Genomic DNA, 20,080 nt, shown 5'->3' with positions numbered 1-20,080 from the left:
TAATCTGCTATGTTTTCCTCATGCAACTGGAAGACCTGTTGAGCCCAGATGGGGAAGAAACCTTGGGAGCCCTAAGCCACTGCAGTCATGTAGTAAATGGAAATGTACGAAGGCATGAGTAGAATAAATATTTTGAAAGCAGCAACTTTAAAAAAGATCAGGAATTCAGTGAATGAACATTGTAGACCAAAATGAACACACTATTTAAATGCATTTCATTAGCTGAAGCCGTTTCCTTGGTAACAAAAAACAGAAAGCAAGGGGAAGGCTTGCTTCCATCAGATAATGAAAATGCTGAAAATGAACCTGCTATTGTAAAAAATAAATTGACAAAGCGTTCTACTGTATTGTGGTAGGAAGAGGGGGCGGGGAACCAAGACCAGCACCCACCTCCTCTTTTCCTGATCTAGTATTTCTTACGATTCCTTCAAGTTTAATCTTCTTGTGATCTTCAGGCAACTCTTGGCTGGCAAGAGCATGACTTTCAAGTGGGGTTTAGCTGCATCTAATTTCACTTTACAGTGTTGGTGTACAGTACATTGGCCAAGTCTTGGAGTGGTTTTGCACCCAGTTGACTGAGTTGCATATTGTACTATATGCAGAACCTTTTGTTATTTCTGAACAAATATTTTGTTTTCTGGGGAAATGTTATTTGCAGTTCAATGCTGGGCATTCCCATTTTGGACAGATAATAATAAATGCCCCCCAAATTCAGGGGACCTCCCTGAATGCTGACTGTGCTAGGCTGAGCTATGTTGCACAGCTGCCCTACACAAGGGCCGCCCACGTACCAGCTGCCTCCTTCTAAAATAAAACAGCTGTCTTGTGGCTAGCTTTCTGGAAAAGCCAATAAAGAGACCACTGAAGAGGCCATATGCAATGTTTTAGTTCGTCGGATTTCCACATTTTCATTCATTAATGGTTTGGGGTTGTTTGGTTTTTTTGCTTGTTCCATATTGCTATGGGTGGATGGAAAAAATTATTAGAAGATGAAAAATCCTTGTTATGAAAAACTTGGGATTGAAGATGGTATTCGGGGAATGTGTGGAAACAGTTATGCTCAGAAACCATGAAAAACAAAGAGAACTCTGGGGAAAGCAAGAGGTACGGCACCAAGGAGCATAAGGAAGTATGATTTAGGGTTGTATCCAGCTAATTTCTGCTCAGAGTAGACACACTGATATTAATGGACGTATGATAGCCAAGTCCATTAATTTCATTAGACTGCTCTGAATATGAATAGCATTGGATACAACCCTTTTAACTCAGAAATAAACTAGACTCCATGGCACAATGTCCAGACTGGATAGCATTCTGCTCAGACAAGGCTTAGCGCCCTTGTTTGAGTCAAATAACATAGGTAACATCAAAATCACAGACCACACCCCAGTAGAAGCTACCCTTAAAATAGGAGAGGAAACACGAACCACCCCAACATGGTCTTTCAGTCCCATCCTAAGCACAATCAAATTAATCAGAGTCTCACGAAAACTTTCCAGAACTACTTCAAAGAAAATGACGCAGACAATATTACAACTTCGCTCCTTTGGGACACAATGAAAGCGGAGCCTGCATAAAAGAGAAAGCATCCCTTAAAAAACAAACCTCCTCAAAAATTAGCAAAATAGAACAAGATATCACAGCCCTCTCATCACACTACCGGTACAAACAGGAGCTAAAAGACTCCTTAAACTTATAGGACAAAAAAGAAGGGAAATAGACTCACTCGATCGAAATCAACAAAACAATGATCAACATCCTATACTCAAAAAAACCACTTCTATGAGTAAGCAGGGAAAAACTCCAGACCATTAGCAATCACTCAAAAGAAGAATACATTGCATCACCAAAAATGATGGCAGCAAAACATTCTCCTCCAAAAAATAACCTCAGAATTTGCAATAAAATAAAATACGTCAATCTATAAACCTCCCACAACTCATTTGAGAAGAGAATCAGAAAATTTCTAGCAGGACTGACCATGCTAACCTTAACCGCTGAAGACCAAGAATTAATGGACAGTCTTATCACCCTCCGGAGGAAATAGATACGGTCCTCAAAAACCTGAAACCATACAAAGCCTCAGACATACACTAAGTAAAAGAACATAAGCTTTACCACCCCACCCCCTTCTTCCCGTCCCTCTTTTCTTCCCTACCCTACACTACATATAACACCAATGTCTCACAACAAATGTAACTGATGTGTAGAAAACACAGCCTGAAGAAAGAGACAATGCATGTGCTTTTGTAAACGAGGAAAATCTTTAATCAATATTTTTTTTAAAGAAAGAAATAAACTGGACTATATTCAACTTATAAACAATTGCAACACAACTTTTCTTTTTTAATACTTTAAGTTCATCTTTTTAAAAATAGATGCATTTTAAACTGCATGTACTCCGTAGAACCGTTAGTATTGCGGAGTGTGCAAACACCTGCCTACACATCTATGAGCGCCCTTCCACCCAGACCTGCAAGACATTAGCTCCATTCATATATATATATGGGATTGGTGACATGGCAGCCAAAAATGCAATCACATAGAGGCTGCTTCTTGCAGCAAGCTGTTTGCTTGAAGTGATTCCCCCATGCATAGGCAATGATTTTTAACCATCCTATGAGTATGCATTCTCAAGGTTAAATAAGAAGAGACCCTCATGGGAATACACTTCATACAAATGGCATCTGGGCTCCACAGTCATTATGTAGTTGTGGTGGTTGTCCCTACCCCCCACCCCCTATAGCTATTACTGCAAAATTACCTTCCAGTAGCACCTTAGAGACCAACTAAGTTTGTCATTGGTATGAGCTTTCGTGTGCATGCACACTTCTTCAGATACACTGAAACAGAAGTCACCAGACCCTTATATATAGTGAGAGGGTGGGGAGGGGTATTACTCAGAAGGGTGGTGGGAATGGGTGATTGGCTGATAGGTGTGGTAAACATAGCTGCCAAGTTTTCCCTTTTCTCGCAAGGAAGCCTATTCAGCATAAGGGAAAATCCCTTAAAAAAAGGGATAACTTGGCAGCTATGGTGGTAAACCTGTGGACGACTGTTACGGCAGACCAACACGGCTACCTACCTGTAACTGCAAAATTACTACTCAGAGTGAATGGCAACCCAGTCAGATGGGTGGGATACAAATAATAAAATTACAATTCTTATTATTTTGCATGAATTGGGCCTTGCTAATAGGGGAGTGCTCTGTTTTGTCGTTGCTTAGATTTAACATACATTTCATTATATGTTCTATGGTTTCAATTTTTACTGACGAACCGCTCAAGGAACTTTAGTTATTGGGTGGTAACTAAATATTGAAAATAAACAAATAAACTTATTGATGTGATTTGAGGCAGATTCTTCAGTGACAAGACTTTCTTTTTTTGTAAAATGAGTTCTTAATTCATTTTCAGGCTGTTAGGCAACATCTAACACTATACAAGCAGACTTCTGCTCATGCAAAACGATGTTCTTTCCTCTTTTTCTCCCTCCAAATCTGCTCTGGGGAGTCCCATAGTGGATGGGACCGCAAGGTGGCATGCGAATCCATTTCGTCAACAATGACAGCTGGTATTCATGCAGGATCCTTATATTGTGGACATGCATTTATGTTTACATTTCTATTTCGTGGAGAGAAAAAACAATGCGGGAAGCAGCTCTGGCTTCCTACGACCCTCATTACACTATAGTCTATTCAGAGTAACAATTAACCCCCTCCGTCCTTAGCTAAAAAGGAATTTTCCAATGCACTAATAAATTTTTGTCTCATTTGCGCTTTGAATTGCCGATACCATTCCATAAGCTGTTTCCTCCTTTGAATCTTTTGTTGCAAAGTCATATTTTGCTCTTTTTCTAAAATGGCAGGAAGTTCTTTCCAGTTTTTAATAAAGATAAAGGGAGCTCCCGTGGTCTTTAGTAATTGCAGTGGGGCACTGTGGGACACAGATGAATTTCCGCAATTGCCTGGTGTCATTACATCTTCTACAACAGGAACGGAGCCAAATGAGCATGCCTCATAAACCCTGTAGCATTCTGTATTTACTCCCACTGGGCACAACGTGAGATCACTCTGTAGCAATGCATCGTGGTAGTTTCGAAGGCTCTCATTTGTTTCCTGAGGCCACCACCTAGAAAAAAAAGACAAAAGGATGCTGAAAGTGCATGGTTCGTCAACAACAATTTTTTGCGGAAAACAGAAGATTCACACCACATTTTCAGTGCAACTGTTCAGTGTAGCAGCCACAGCCACAACAGTAATATCTAAGAACTGTGGAGTGGATAGTTTATATCACTGTTTCCCCAGTGCCTTCATCAATCTTTACTGCCTTTTTTTAAAGAGCTTAATGGCTTGGCTCCTAAGATAAGTTAACTTAAGGAAGTTCACAAAAGGAATGTTTCCTGTCCTCTCCTCCTCCATCTCAGCAGCCTCCTGACTCTCATTCCACATTGTTCAGGTGACTATCAGGGGGCAAAGGGGGCTTTTGGAGGACACAAACAGATGGATCAGATCCAAGTCATTATGTTGATTTTCACTTATTCACGAGGTTGATCAGAAAGAAAGAGTGCATATTTTAAACGATTTATAAAATAACAAACTGGAATAGTCAAGAGAATGAACAACAGTGCTTTGACCTTGAGTGCTGCACATCTCAAACTACCGTATTTCTAAAGAATTTCCATTCAAATTCTATGCGTTCATACACACAGCTCAAAAATAGAAAATGTTTTCTGTGTCTTCTTATATTTTTTAAGTGCAAAATTCTAGTCTATCTACAGCATTTCCTCTGCTTAAGCCATTTCCTACTTCTCTTCCATCTGACTATGTGCATGCATGGGCACACGCACACACACACACACACACACACACACACACACACACACACACGGACTGGACAATGTCACTATATTCTGACATCTATGCCAATGAATAAGTGCATTTTAGAAAAACCTGAAAAAATGCAGACCACTGTATTAGATAATGTCATTATTTTGGTTGTTACTTTCAGGTTAAGACTGCTATTTTATGCAAATCTAACTAGAAGAAAATCCCATTAAACATTTTGGAACTTACTTCTGAGTACAAAAAAGGCATACCGGTAGTACGGTACTGAACACATCACTCACTATCAATAAGATGGAAAAAATGAAGTTTATAGTTACAAGTTAAAGCTCAATAAACTTGCCAATATTATTTATGTATGGGCAAGAGTAACAGCTGTGTATCTTCTCAAGCAACCCCCCCCCATTTTCTCAAGAACTATACAGATTTATATTACACGAAATCATTAAATTTAACCTGCCTTGGATTATCAAGCCATCTCTGTTCTGCTTCCTAGTAATTACTTCAGAATTGCATTTGTTGTTTTCCTGAAAGTGATTTTTTAAATGATTATTTTAAGAAGATTGAATAGTACTCTGACAAGATTCAAAGTTATATCTCAAAGAAAGAAAGTAGAGAAGCAGATGCAATATCCTGCAGAGTTTTCCAAAAAGAAATTGCAGGCCTTAAAAGATTCTTCTCACAAGGTTGCCCTCTAATCTCATCAAGTTAAAAAAAAAGTATTTGTTACAAGCTGACCAGAAGGACTACCTAACCTGATAGTTTACCTGAAAAAAGATACAATTTGTACTGTATTATGATGCTCAGTTGGAGTCTGCTCCTTCTGCTATTGTTACAAACATAGTGTCTGTAGGAGGCATAAGAGCATAAAAATCATATGTGATTGAAGCAGATCACTGTACACACTTTTGTTTTCTCACAACGCCTTGCAACATGATGATACACAGAAAATTAGATCAATGGCAGGACTTTCATTCAGACCTACATTGGCTCCCAGTATGATTCCAAGCACAATTCAAAGTGTTGGTGCTGACCTTTAAAGCCCTTAACCAGGCATAGACAAACTCGGCCCTCCAGATGTTTTGGGACTACAACTCCCATCATCCCTAGCTAACAGGACCAGTGGTCAGGGATGATGGGAGTTGTAGTCCCAAAACATCTGGAGGACTGAATTTGCCTATGCCTGCCCTAAACGGCCTCGGCCCAGTATACCTGAAGCAGCATCTCCACCCCCATCGTTCAGCTTAGGTCCAGCTCCGAGGGCCTTTTGGTGGTTCCCGCACTGTGAGAAGTAAGGTTACAGGGAACCAGGCAGAGGGCCTTCTTGGTAGTGGATGTCTGTGGATGTCTGTGGATGTCAAGCAAATAAGCAACTATCTGATTTTTAGAAGACATCTGAAAGCAGCCCTGTTTAGGGAAGTTTTTAATGTTTGAAGTTTTATTCTATTTTTAGTGTTCTGTTGCCAGATGGGCAGAGAATTATTATTATTATTTATTATTATCATCATCTTGGAACTTTACCTGCACATCACAATGCATATAGCAGTTTTATAAAGTGCTGGTATGGTATTTGAACCCTTATCATAAAGCCTCATACAACAATTTTGGCATTTCAACACACACACACACACACACACACAAACAAACACACCCATGCTGGCAATTATTGCAAATTGGTATCAAAATTCTAATGCAGTCAACATAAAACATTGGTATTTTTAACTGTTAATATTTTTGCTGTTACAGACTATAGTTCTTACTCTTCTCTGGCTGAAATCCAACAAAGCTTATCGAGTCCATTTTGCTTCAGGACGTCCACTAGGATCTCTCGTGTTGAGTTCTTATAAATGGTTCCTAAGAAATTACACTGATACGGTCTTGGCGTGTGGAGCATTGACCAACTCGGTTCAACTACAGGAAAATATCTGTAGCTGTAATGAAAATAAAACATGTCTCTGTGTATGAAGCAGTTGTCAGAGGGAAAGAAACAACGAATTTGGAACTATTTGTTTATGAAGGCTGCAATCCTCAGCGTACTTACGGGACTGTAAATCACATTTCATTATGTCTACTTCAGACACATGCTTTCCTCAGAGGAAGTCTCATTACATTCAGTGGGACTTAGGTCTTAGTAGACATGCATACATAGGAATCTGTTTAGCAGTCAAACCTATCTGTCTCCAACTCTGCTCACAGCCTTTTCCATGCTAGTCTGCCCTTTCATTTCATTCAAAACTGTCTATTCCTGATCTACATCTACTTTCTTGCCAGCAGAAGAGACTGGTTTGTTTTTTTAAAAAAATGACACTTATTTGGTTACGTGAGCCTGTTAAAAAGATGCAGAATGTAAAGCCCCATTCTTCCCTTTTCCCCCTAATAAATGGTGTGTCAATCCAAAGGCTTCATTCATTTGGCTTCATTCTTTCATTTCTATGTAAGCCATTCACATAATTGAAAGGCATGTCCTTTCTCCTCTTTCCATCTTAGTACAGCATTAACAACCACATTTACATCAGTGGAGTACAACTCCCCAAGTACAATTTTTGCACGCAAGAACTCTCCTTGCTTTTTTTTGTCTGTGATATTTGTATCAATCTTTGATCCAAGGAAGGTCAGTCTGTGATGCCCCAGATGCTCCTGGATGACTGTCTATGGCCATTGACCATGCCGGTTGTGGCTGTGGGGAGCTGAGCTCCACAGCATCTGGAGGCCATAGGATCACTATTCCTGCTTTAGCCTATTTTTAACACAGCACAATCTACTGAGCTCCTGAAGAAATGTACTGTACCAGCAATGCATTCAAAATCCAGAACTTTTTATTATCCATTTGACAAGTTATTCCACTTCATTCTAAGATTTAGGCCGCAAGGGAAGACCTCCTTTATAAGCAGCTCCCATAGTGAGGAGGATATACTGGTAATAGGAAGAGCCCCTCTTCTTGCCCCAAATCTGCTAACATTAACAGAGCAACAGGACAGTAGCACATGCTATAGTTATTTCCATCCCACCAAGAGTGCAGTCTGGGGGCCCCAAATATCTGCAAAACCATGTTTCATGAAATTCTGTTGTGTTCAGATCCACTATATCACCGACATAGTTATGCAACTGCCCCTCAGTGAGAAAAAGTAGTATACAAATATAAAATCAGATCTCTCTAATTTAAATACAATCCTAACCTTTTTTAAAAAAATAAAATAAAATATCAGTGTAAATTCTGGTAGATATTAGCAACCTGTGAAGACATCACATTTACAGTGCAATCCTGTACATGTTGACTCACAAGGAAGTACCAATGTTCCCAGTGGAGTTTTCTTCCAAGGAACTGTATTCACAATTGAATTCCCACCCACTTAAAACTGTAGTTTAATCAACAAATTATTTCTGATTCTTAAACGCAATCATCCTAATCCAAAAGTGAAAACTAGCACTATCAATGCTAGGAAAATGTTACTTTTTGCTTAATACAGCTATTCTACAAAGCATTATGTATTCAACATACATTCCATCTTAATTAACTGTTATACATGTTAATACACAGGACATAAATTTTAGGCATATGCGAAATTAAAAATATTTTCCTGAATATATTCATGACTTACGTAGCAACTCCCAAAGGCCAGTGGAAAATATCTTCTTCGTTCACTAAGGGGCTGTCGTATATTATGAAGAGCAGGTCCACAAACCCTCCATATCTTTTTAAGTAAGGGGAAATCCATTCATTTCTGCACTGTTCACTTCCAAGCAACACAACAGCAACATGCTGCAGCTTGTGAGTTTGTACTAATGTTTGTGCATAATGCAGCCACTGAGTGGCGTAGGAGATCTTTTCTTCCTCTCGGCCATTCAGCACCAGAACCACATTGTCAGCTTCTACTGAGAAGTAGCCGGGGACTACAGCTGGACCCGTAATGAAGCTGCGAATGACAAAGCACAGGCATTGCAAGGTTTACAAGTATTACAAATAATGCAATATAACACACCAGATGGACATTTTAAATAATAGTTATCACTCATGCTCAAAGGATTTTGCTCTATCATTTTTGTAATGGAATGAAGAGGAACTGTACAATTTCTCCCAAGAAATTAAGACCACCATAAGGCTTTGTCCTGCACTGTCTGTTGCTGCCAACTCTTCATGGCCTGACCCCAAGGCTTGTTGTACCAGCAGTGTGTGTATGTATATGTATATGTATATGTATATATATATATATATATATATATATATATATATATATATATTTACACACACACACACACACACACACGGTGAGATGTACCAACCAATGTGCAGGCAATATCACGTTACTCATTGTTGAATAAACATTCTATTTGAACAATTTAACTAACTAATGCACAAAATTACGTTAAATATGTTCACTGGGATATGAAATACTGCCACCACTAAACTGAAAAGGGGTATCATACAGTCGGTACCTGAATAATGATTTCCCTGCTGTGACGCTTCCTTCTCTCCATTGGGCTGACACATCAGCAGGCTCAAGCAGACCTTCAAAGATATGCTGCCACAGGTAAAGGCCTATGAAAACATGATTTATAGTTTGAATGATATGGGACGTATCTGAACTCCTGGATACCTTAACTAAAAATGAAGATTAAAAAGAAGCAAAGCAGGCCAACTCCAATAAAGCAACACAACTCAACAAGGTAAATAAAGATCTGCAATAAATAAAAGCAATTAAGGGTGCTTTAGGGAGAGGATCTAAGCAGACAAGAAAGCAAGAAACCTACAGGAGTGCTGTAGGTGCACTTAAATCTGCAGGGTGATATAAGACTTTGGGATATTTGGCGTGGAGAGAAGCCCTGGCCCACTGGGAGGAAAACCTGAGAGGCAGGGCTGCCTTTGACAGATCCCACTCTCAGGCTAACATTCCATCCAGTTCAGTACTGAAGGAAGACACCCTCCAGAGACCTTAGATAGAAGCATCATAGAGAGTGTCTGTCCATTTGCCACTGGAAAGGGCTTTACACCATCAAGGTGTGAAATCAATGAGAGGAATACAGAAAAATAGGAAAGGTGTCAGGGACTGGCAGGGCTCCAAGGAATGGGTAAAAGATATGGGGCCAGAGGCTAATCCAGCGAAAGGGGGCAGAGATTTATAGGGGTTTGTACCTCCCACGAGGCAGGAGCCAGAGCTGAAGGAGGAGTCTCAGCAAGGTAGCAGGAATGGACTTTTCCTTGGAGTTTACTCCCGAAGCCTTTCTCATATATAAGTATAGCTGCAAGGCAGCGGAGTTTTAGTATCAGGGTTTTCCTTCTTCTAGATGGGCTACCTTCCTAGGTTGATGAGCCCCATCTGCCCCTGTACATTCAAAAACCTTTAACGTCTGTCGTCAAATTACCGGTAATTTTTAAATCACTGGGCAGGAAATGTCATGCTCCATTTTACAAGATATGATCCTAATAATATGTACTAGGAAGCTAGTCCAATGGAAATTAACAAGGCTTGCTATCAGCAAAGTGGGCTTGGAATCCTGCCTAATATTATAACCCTAAACTCACTTATGAGGAAGTAAATCCACTGAATGCAATAGTTCAATAATGAAATGTTAAGGATCGAACCCAAGGAGTGAAGCAATATTATTTAGAAACAGCAATCACATCATTAATGACAAGTGCTTACCAATAGCAGCTTTCCCCCAAATTTGTACCCTCAGGTCTGTTTGTTCCTGTTGCACTTGCATCTTTTTTAACAGTTGAAGACTATTTGCAGACTTCCGTTGCAAATCGTTTTTCTCATCAACTTCCCAAGGATTCCATTCTTCAGTTCCCAAAACAGCATGTTCTAAGTATCAAAAATGTAGACAACATGAACCATTACACCAGAACTTTGTTGAATGTGTTGTTACAGGTCCATGCTGTAGATATACTAAAACTGTGACACCTGAAGTGCATAAATCCTTTTTTATATTAAAAAAACACCACGGAAACATAGCTCAGCATATGCTTTCTATGCAAACAGTCTGTCATGACCCCGAAGTCCAGCAATGATCAGGAGACCAAGCAGAAGGCTACAACATCACTGGTTAAGAAGCCATATTTTGTTCCTGATGGTGATTTTAATGCTGCTAATCCAAGACTGGCAGGAAGGAGCCACTGAACCAAATGCCACAGCATCAGAGCCCACAGATTGGAGCCAGGATCATTGGAGCCAGGGTGGATAAAAATCAATGATTTTTTTTTTAAAAATCAAAAAAATTGGATTTTTTTTATTTAAATCGATTTTTTTGATTTAAATTGGATTTTTTAAAATAAAATGCTTTTTGAGGAAAATATATTACCATCCAAAGGTTATTCCATCATGAAATAAAGATTAGTTTTTTAAGGTTGTATATGTTTAATTTTTGGGGTAAATAAATTGCATTAATCCATTCACAATGTCATGCTCTTCCAGAGGTTTTTGTAAGATTATTGGGCAGTTTCTCTGCCTACAAGATATTATCACAGATGCTTGGTTTACTTTTGCAGTTCTCAAAACTGAATTTGACTCAACAGAGATCACATGCCTCTTCTTCACAGCAAAAATGTTATAACATGAACAGAGTTGAGAAAAAGACCTTAATCCTATTGTTCTATAAACCTATGAATACAGAATCAACCCCTTCAGTGCTAAGTTTCAAGAAGTTCAGTGAATAGCATAGAAACAATATTTTTCTGATTGTTTGGAGTGGACAGTATTTAAGTTTTTCATGTGTAGGCTGGGCTGACAGTCTAAGTTTCTTAAAATATTTATATTTTGTTTTTGTTTAGCCAAATTAGTTAACAAACATGGATGTTTGTTTAAGCAAATAACATATGCTGTAATGTTATTGTTTCAGTTGAATAAATTTATTTAAATTATTATTAAGGTAATGATTATTTTTCTCCTTCCTAAGTACAACAGTAAAGTTGTCCAAATATGATTAACCCATTAAACTGGGGATAAAAAACTAATATGAAAAGTTGTTATTCTAAAAATCTTCATCTACTTGCATATTAAAGTTATACCAGCAAGAATTAGTCTTTATGTAGAAAACTATGATTTAAATCAAGCCTTACTGACTAGTGATTTAAATCATGATTTAAATCGTGATTTAAATCAGATTGATTTAAATCAAATCCACCCTGATTGGAGATACCTTCACTTGAATCAAGGGTCCCAATAGTACCCGTCCAATTCAACAGGTCATGGAATACAGTAGAAATGTCCATCCTCATGCCACAGGGTTGACCCTTTAATAGACTATTTCTCCCTAAGGGGGCAGTGCCTGGGAAATGTGGGTTGGAGGCATAGACTCAAAAGGCCTCAGTTCACTTCCAACCCTTGTTTAGAACAAGTGGCTTACTAGGAGCTTTCCATGGTGCTGAAATTATTCTGTGGGCTCCTTTGTGGAACCAGAACAATACATGGTCCCAGCTTCTAACCCTGGGCTGCAAAAGATTTCCTGCCTGAAACACTGGAGATCCTCTGCTTGTCAATGCATATGTTGGACTAGATAGACCAATGGTCTAACTTGGTCTAAGGCAGCTGCCAAGGAGTCAGTTATAACTCTTTGTGATGTGCTTCTTTCAGTGCTGCCTCTCATGACTCACAGAGACACAACTGTCAGAACCATCTTCAGGACCCTCCCAACCATAGGGCACGGTATTGCCACCTCCTCTGGTTCAGATGACTCATGCATGGTGCCCTTGTCTCCTCAGTTCCACAGGAGAGGAAAAAATTGGAAGAATAAGGTAAGAGCCATTTTAAAGGCTGGCTTGCAGGTACTTGTCAAGAAAATAGTTCACAAAGCTATCATGTTAGAACTCTGGGAACTCTCCAAGGTCCTGCAGGTGCTCTGTGTGCCTTGAACTCTTGATGGGACACAGTTGGGGTTCCCCTATGAGCCTCAGATGTGTACTGTCCCACTCCTCTCCAACCCGCCATCCCCACCAGGCTTGATCATTTATTTCCCCTTTCCTCCATCCTAATTGTGGGGAGCAGTTCTTCCAGGAGGGTGTTTCACTTGGCTCAGCTGGTAAGGCTGCCTCTTGTTGGCTTTTCTACCTTCTTTTATGAAACTGTGTTTACATTTTTGCTCCAGTCATTTAACTTCATAGAGTCAATACGTAACAGCAGCATATACAAGAGCTCAGTAAAGTCACAGCAGCTACCCTATTAGTCTTTATCCCTCTTGTTTTTGGAAGAAGGGAGAGATTCTCTCAGGTAGCTGCTTACGTTATTATGGAGAATGTAATAAATCACCCATTGCATGCCTGCCTGGCTACCTTACGGGTCCTGCAAACTGCCTTCCTTAAAAGACTGAGCCATGGAAAATATAATGAAAATATAATGAGCACTTTTACTGGGGTAGTGGCAATGGCTACCAAACAGACCAACACAATTTAAACCTGAAGCCCTTGGTGTCTCTTTTCTCCTTGCACTTTACACACACAAGATAATGGAAGAATGTAAAATGTGGCAAACTGCCCATTATTAGAGAAACTAAATCCCAAAGTTCACTATGGCAACATGCATGTGAGAGTTTCCTTCACTGATCTTATGAAGCAAGAGAGAACTATTGTAAGCTTCAACCATGTTAGAAAGAATTAATAAAAATTTCGACAGTTGAGATATTTGCTCAATATTAGTAGGCCTTGTGGCTCTGGCTTGGCGGATGAAACAGGAACTCAGAAACAGACATTCAAACAAGCCAGCTGTTTCACTAAGCAGTGTTATTTGTACCTATGCACACCAGAGGGCAGATGTGCTTGTATAGGAACTGCGAGCCTATATTGGATGTGTGAATAAAGGATTGTTTCTTTGCACTTCTTTCAATAGAGCACACATCCAAAGGAAAGCAAAAAACTGCTAATAAATGACATCTGTGCTCAGGTGCACATTTAGACTGATCCTACCTAAAGTGCTTTTAGGAGTTAGGAAGAATTTTCCTGCAAACCTTGGTTGTTTCACCAACTGTAAGGACCCTCCCCACAGTCTTGTCCTGTCCTTCATTTTGGTTGCAACACGTAATAGGAGTGATAGTGATAGTAGCTTGGAGAGAACTGAAGTGATTGGCTAGGATTCAGGGAAGAAAGGCCCAACTTTTATTACAAAGCTTGTAATTTCCAGACTCTGCCTTGCTTCGACCACTTGGAAATTGCAAAGGGTTTAGCAGACCACTTAATGAATTTTCTGCACTAGGTGCTAAAGTATTTTGGAATTCAAATTTCAACACGATAAAATACAATAAGAAATGAGAAACGTTATAAAAAATACAGTTAAAATCAATATGACTATTTCAGTGTGATGGATATGTCTGTTGTGCTAAATGAATTTATTTCTTACTGTTTCCATTTCCATATGTATTAACTCTCCATTCCTCTTCAGTGCCTTATCTGTCTCTTTTCCCTATTTGGGTTCTTCCTTTGTTTTGATGCCAACCCTGAATTTATTCCCATGACGACATCAGAGCCTCTCTGCCCCTCATCTTTTCTGGCCCATCCCATCCACCTTCTAGGCAGACTTCTGGGTTCAAAGAAAGACAGGACAGCCGCTGTGCCTACCCTTCTTACGCACAAAGCATTCTTCACTTCACATAGCTCCACTGCTCCACACAGAGCTGCCACCAGAGAGTTGAAGCTTGTTCTAAGGCCCAATACATAGTCTACATCAGCCTTTGCTAACCTCCAGATGGCTACTAGCCAAGGCTACAGCTACTCACCATGATGGCTCGGCTTGGCTCCAGACAGAGGAGCTGATCAAAACCACAGGAGAAGAGAGTGCTCTTGTGCTCAGGTTTTGCTTGTGGGTTTCCTGCACGCATCTGGTCGGCCACTGTGAGAACAAGATGCTGGCCTACATGGGCCACTGGCCTGATGCAACATGCTCTATGTATGTTCTTAGATGTTGCTGGACTACAACTCACATCATCCCATCATTGGCCATGCTAGCCAGAGTTGATGGGAGTTGTGTTGCAAAACATCTGTATGGCACCTGGTTGATCTATTATACTAAGAAGTAATCACCTGATATTAACACCTGCTTCAACTATCATACAGTTAAATACCGGTGTTTGACATCTGCTTGTAATAGATTTGCTTAATGAAAAACAATGGTGGGAAGCTTAACCTGACACTGTTCCAACCTCTGCATGAATCTCGTTTCCATGTTACCATTTTCTAACACAACCAAGCCCAATACAAGCCCCAAACAATATATACCTATCTCACGTTCCCTTTCTCTTCTTAAAAGCACTTCGGAGTTCTGGGGAAGCACCTGATGGTACAAGACTGTGGACCAGGGCTTGGCAACCTAAGGCCCATGGGCCACAAGCAGCCCACGGGGGCCGTTTAACCGGCCCACGAGCCCCCCCCCCGAATTGAGCCACCCGCTTGCCGAGTCTCTGTGCACTGCGCTAAACCAGCGCAGTGTGGGGACTCGCTTCCAAGGCGCCGAAAATCACATCTGTGCAGATGCCGGAAATCACGGGCAAGTGTGCGCACGCGCGCATGCAATCCGACCCACAGAGGGATCTCCACTGGAGTGAACCGGCCCAGGCGAGGTAAACCTTGCTGACCCCTGCTGTGGACTCTCGGAATCTGGCCAGCAGGGGTTAGATAAAATATTGGAGGGAACGGACAGGTGAGCCCCGCCCCCACATAATGGATCACAAGACGGGCATGCACACCATTACAACGATAATGCCCATCCACTTTGAGGGTCAGCCCCTTCAAATATTTTTTGGGGGGGCGGAAGGGACCTCAGCCCCTAGAAGTGTGCCCCCAATGCTGGCCAGTCCCCTGGATACATCACTTGAAGCACCATATAGGAACAGAGTAGGACTTGTATGTGCCTGTCCTTGTCTTGCAACATTGCATTTCCCCATAAAACTCTGTAATGCAAATCCTGCTGTAAAGGGGAGTGCAGAGAGTCAGCGTCTCAAGGAGCCAAGACTGCAATCCTATACACACACCTAAAACTAAATACTGCTACTAATAATATATGACTGTGGGGATGCTTGTCACACAGAGAGAAACAGGGCGGCAGAATTAGAGGAGGCGGAGTTGGCGGGGAGGAAGGAAGGAGGCGCGTCGCGGTCCCCTTTTACCTCGCCCCTGCTTCTCCCTCGGGGCGGCAGCTCGCGAGGCAGCCGGGCGGCGGGGCTTCAGGAAGACGCTGTAAGCCGCGTAGAGGGAGAAGAGCAAGTAAGCGGCCAGCAGCGCGGAGCACAGCCGCTTCCGAGTGAGCCGCATCGTTCATGGCCCCGCGGGCGCCGCCATCTTGCTCGGGAAGTGACGCGCTGAGGGAGGCTTTGCTGCCGAGAGACGGGCGGAGAGAGAGAGGCAGGACGCGCGCCCGGAGGATTCGGGACACGCGCGTCCCGGACGGGCCCCGAGGGGGGCTTCGTGGGTCACGCGCGCGCTTGCCTCGGGGCTTGTTCTCCCGGGGAGTTTCAGCACCGGGACTCGGGAGGGGAGCTTGCCTGTCTGTGCAACTCTCGCGAAGAAGGCGAGGGTCTCATCCTGCGTGCGTGGTTTTAGTCCGCAGCTTCTTCAGATAGGGCTGGGAAAGCCTCTTCCCAAAAACCCCCAGAAGAACCTTTACCTGCCACAGGCTGCATGCATTACGCAGCATACGTCCAAAGCATGGGCGTAGCCAAGGGGGAGGGCAGCAGACTCCCCTAAATCAATCAAAATCAATACAAATCTGAGGTTCCCAACAAAAATCATTTCTACACCTATGATTCAAAGCACACACACCCAGAATCCTGGGAGCCCGCAGTTTAGCCTTCACAGAACTACAATTTACAGCACCCTTGAGAAACTATTGTTCCCAGGATTATTATTATTTTGAGGTGGGTGTGCTTTAAATGGATGCACCTGCAGCACATACCCTCCAACATTTCTCTGGTGAAAATAGGGACATCTTATTCCATAACAGCAGCAGCAACAACAATTTTATTTATACCGCACACAGCTGACTGGTTTGCCCCAGCCACTCTTGGCAGCTTCCAACATAATAAAACATTTTTTTAAAAAACACTTCCCTGTACAGGGCTGCCTTCAGATTTCTTCTAAAGGTTGTATGGCTATTTATCTCCTTCGGGGGTGCATAACTCCATACCCTCTAACATTTCTCCGATGAAAATAGGGAGGACACTCCGGGATCAAATCAGAAACAAGGACGGCTTCTGTAAATCTGGGGTTGTTGCTGGAAAATAGGGACACTTGGTGACCAGTGGTTCCTAAAACTTCCCCCATGAACTACTGAAAGATTGTATAGGGTCATAGCAGCACTCTTAATAAACTTAGGGCACATCCACACTTACGTTTCCTCTGCTTTTTCCAGGCATGGTCTGTGATTAAAAGCTCCATGTCCGAGTGCCCTTCCACACACACACACCTTTTTTTTGCTCTGGAGCTTTTCCTGCGAAAACCTCTTTGCAGCTTAATCGGAGCGAATGTCAATTTGCAGAAAACCCAAATTGACATTTGCTCCAATTCAGCTTTAAAGAGCAGGTTTTCAGGGGGAAAGCTTGAGGCAAAACAACATAAACAGACAGAGAATCATAGAATTGTGGAGTTGGAAGGTACCCCAAGGATCCAACCCCCTGCAATGCAGGAATCTCAGCTAAAGCATCCAGCCAAAGCGCAGACCTCTGCGTGGAAAGAGCGGGACAGAAGGTAAATGTGGGTAAACCTTACTTTGGGGAGGTTGTATAAGTCAAAGCACATATCTCTCAGTCCTATCTCTCCCCGCTCCTTCAGCGCCTTCATCATAATCAAAGTGAGGGCCCAATTGAAATATCAGGAACTAAGCCAGCTTGCTGAGACGAGTCCTTTTAATTTCAAAGATAATAAAATACTGGACTACATCAGCACCGTACTCTATTATAAAAATCACGGGCACCAGGTGAAAAACTTGTTAGCTAATCAAAATGTGATCGGCTTCCCAAAAATCAATCAAATGCAGGTCTGAATACAGATATTCTTGACTGCTTCACAGCTTTCTGGCAGATGACCTAAATTAAGCCTGTGAATCACATTTTGAAAACCTTTGCTGTAACACTGCATTGGACTCAATGGGGCAACTTGATATAAAACAGCTCTTTTCATTTTGGACACCCTTGATTAATCATATCCATGCCATCAGTTTTCCTCTTGACCATCTGAAGCTGAGGTACAACTGCTTTTGCATCCACATTTCTCTTCCTTGTTGTCACCCTGCCTGCGTGACTAGATCCTGGCCTATAGGTTAGACTCAAATTTGACAGACTTCTCTCTGCAGAACAACAGTTTAAGGAAGGCTGACTTTGGAAAGTGCTCAAAACACTTGTGGCAAGAGATGGGAATGGAACTCCCTTCTTGGATGGCACTACTCTATCTGCTTTGTTTATTCCATTTAAATCCCACCTTTCCTTCCTTTATCCTTATAACAACCCTGTAAGGTAGGTTTGACTGAGAGACTATAATTTGCCAAGTTCACCCAGAGAGCTTCATGGTTGAGTGTTCATTTTGAACCCTGGTCTCTCAGATCCTACTCCAATTCTCTAACCAAACTGACTGTGTCCCCATTGCAATGTTTTGGTATAATTATTTTCCCCAAACTAGTGTAAGTATGCCTAGGCATAACCATTTAGGCTTGTCACCAACAATTTAGGCCTGTTGGAGAGAAAGAAAGAATGTGGTTTGCTCCCACCTTGATTTTTGGACTTGTGATTGTCTGTGTTCCCCAGCATCCCCAGCGGTGGCCTAGGGCGTGAAACTGGAGGGGGCGCTGGCCAGCCCGACCGACCGCCGACCGCCTGCCCGCCCGCTCGTGCCGCCCGGTGCTGCCTAAGGCCACCTCCCGCGTCTGCAGGGGGGCGTAGTCAGCCCCCTGCACCAGCCCCTCCCCATCACCGCATCATACCCCTCTGCCAGCCAATAGGGCTCAGGGGGGCGGAGTCCAGCTGCGGCAGGAGAATCTTTCCAGCTTCCTGCTGGACTTCCGGAGAGGCATTATTGGCGCGCGCCGCGGTGCCACCAAGCTCCTGAGGGCAGCCAGCGTGTTCGCGCTGCCCGAAGGACTCCTGAGCCGCTGAGACTGCTGCCGCCGCGTGCATTCTTGGCCAAGTGAGTTGCCACAGATTTAAACCTCATTGATTTCAATGGGCCTTAAGCATGAGTTGGATTGGGATAGCTGATTGTGAGGGTCCTTTATTCTACTGCTACTGCTTCAGTTTAGTATCTGAACAGTACAAGTTAAAACTTGGTAATTTAATGAAATTAGGGGCCTTTCACACCTCTTTCCTATATTGCCTTACTCCCTATAACAGGGACAAGTAAATAAGTATATTTCTCATTAATTTCAGTTATGTATATGTTCAAGTCATGAGTCCATCCATATTAGCCTGCAGATTTTTCTCTAAAAGTCTGCAGGAAAATTCACATTTAAACATGAATTTTTTTAAAGGGCCTTTCTCTCAAAATGCACATTTTAAATGTATATTTGGCACTTTACATACTGCCTTTTATCCATGCCCTCTGGGTGGGTGACAATATTTTTAAAAAAGCAATAAAATGGGATTAAACTATAATATCAATATAAATACCTAGAGCCAACGCATGCAGCATAAAATTATTCTAAAACAGCATTCAGTCCTAAGAAAAACGATTTGTCTCTCAGAAAGCCTGGAAGGTTAAAAAGGTATTTTACCTGGGGCAGAAAATATTTCAACCTAGGCACCAAGGTAGGGGTGTGTGTGTGTGTGTGTGTGTGTGTGTGTGTGTGTGTGAGAGAGAGAGAGAGAGAGAGAGAGAGAGAGAGAGAGCGCTCTCATAGACACATTTCTGCCTTAACAACAAGCCATCAAGATTGCTGAACTAGTCATTTACAACCTGAAACTTTTTGGTGTTTGACCTGCAATGAGAACAAAATGCAGATGGGGGTCAGAATGCCTAAATTTAAAGTACTACAAGGCTGAAGTAAATCATAGGACGGACTATCCAGAATAGTACTAAAAATATTATAGCCTTTTGTTAATGATGCACAAAGTGTCTGTCTGTCTGAATTTGGGGCTTCCTTCTGAATAAACAATATGCCACATTGTTACTCCCCCCTTTTCTTTATAAGAATATTTAAAAACAACCACCCCATAAGAAAAATATAACAGCATACAATCAAATCATTAAAACATAAATTTGTGATTTTTGTAAGAATAACATACAAAACAAGTGACTAATAGTGAATCAAATTCTCTAACAGAAACATTTGT

At 41.8% G+C, this 20,080-nt stretch overlaps 1 protein-coding gene across 2 annotated transcripts; it reads right to left on the bottom strand.

The window, feature by feature from the left end:
- Positions 1-2,251: 2,251 nt before the first annotated feature.
- Positions 2,252-16,137, bottom strand: RXYLT1 (ribitol xylosyltransferase 1). Of its 2 annotated transcripts, none has more exons than XM_035128558.2 (6): positions 15,932-16,137; positions 10,486-10,647; positions 9,278-9,380; positions 8,443-8,757; positions 6,604-6,774; positions 2,252-4,130 (listed from the first exon to the last, which is right to left on the bottom strand). In XM_035128558.2, exons 1-6 carry the CDS (start codon positions 16,074-16,076, stop codon positions 3,710-3,712), a joined length of 1,317 nt encoding a protein of 438 aa, XP_034984449.2. In that variant the 5' UTR covers positions 16,077-16,137; the 3' UTR covers positions 2,252-3,709. The 2 variants fall into 2 exon arrangements, with proteins under 2 accessions (XP_034984449.2, XP_060135618.1); XM_060279635.1 differs by lacking the exon at positions 2,252-4,130 and adding an exon at positions 4,868-5,370.
- Between the last annotated feature and the right edge of the window lie 3,943 nt (positions 16,138-20,080).

The sequence above is a fragment of the Zootoca vivipara genome, chromosome 10 (genome assembly GCF_963506605.1).
Source record: "Zootoca vivipara chromosome 10, rZooViv1.1, whole genome shotgun sequence".
Taxonomy (NCBI): domain Eukaryota; kingdom Metazoa; phylum Chordata; class Lepidosauria; order Squamata; family Lacertidae; genus Zootoca; species Zootoca vivipara.
Note: the sequence above shows the minus strand (reverse complement) of the source record. Positions and strands in the feature narration are given on the sequence as shown.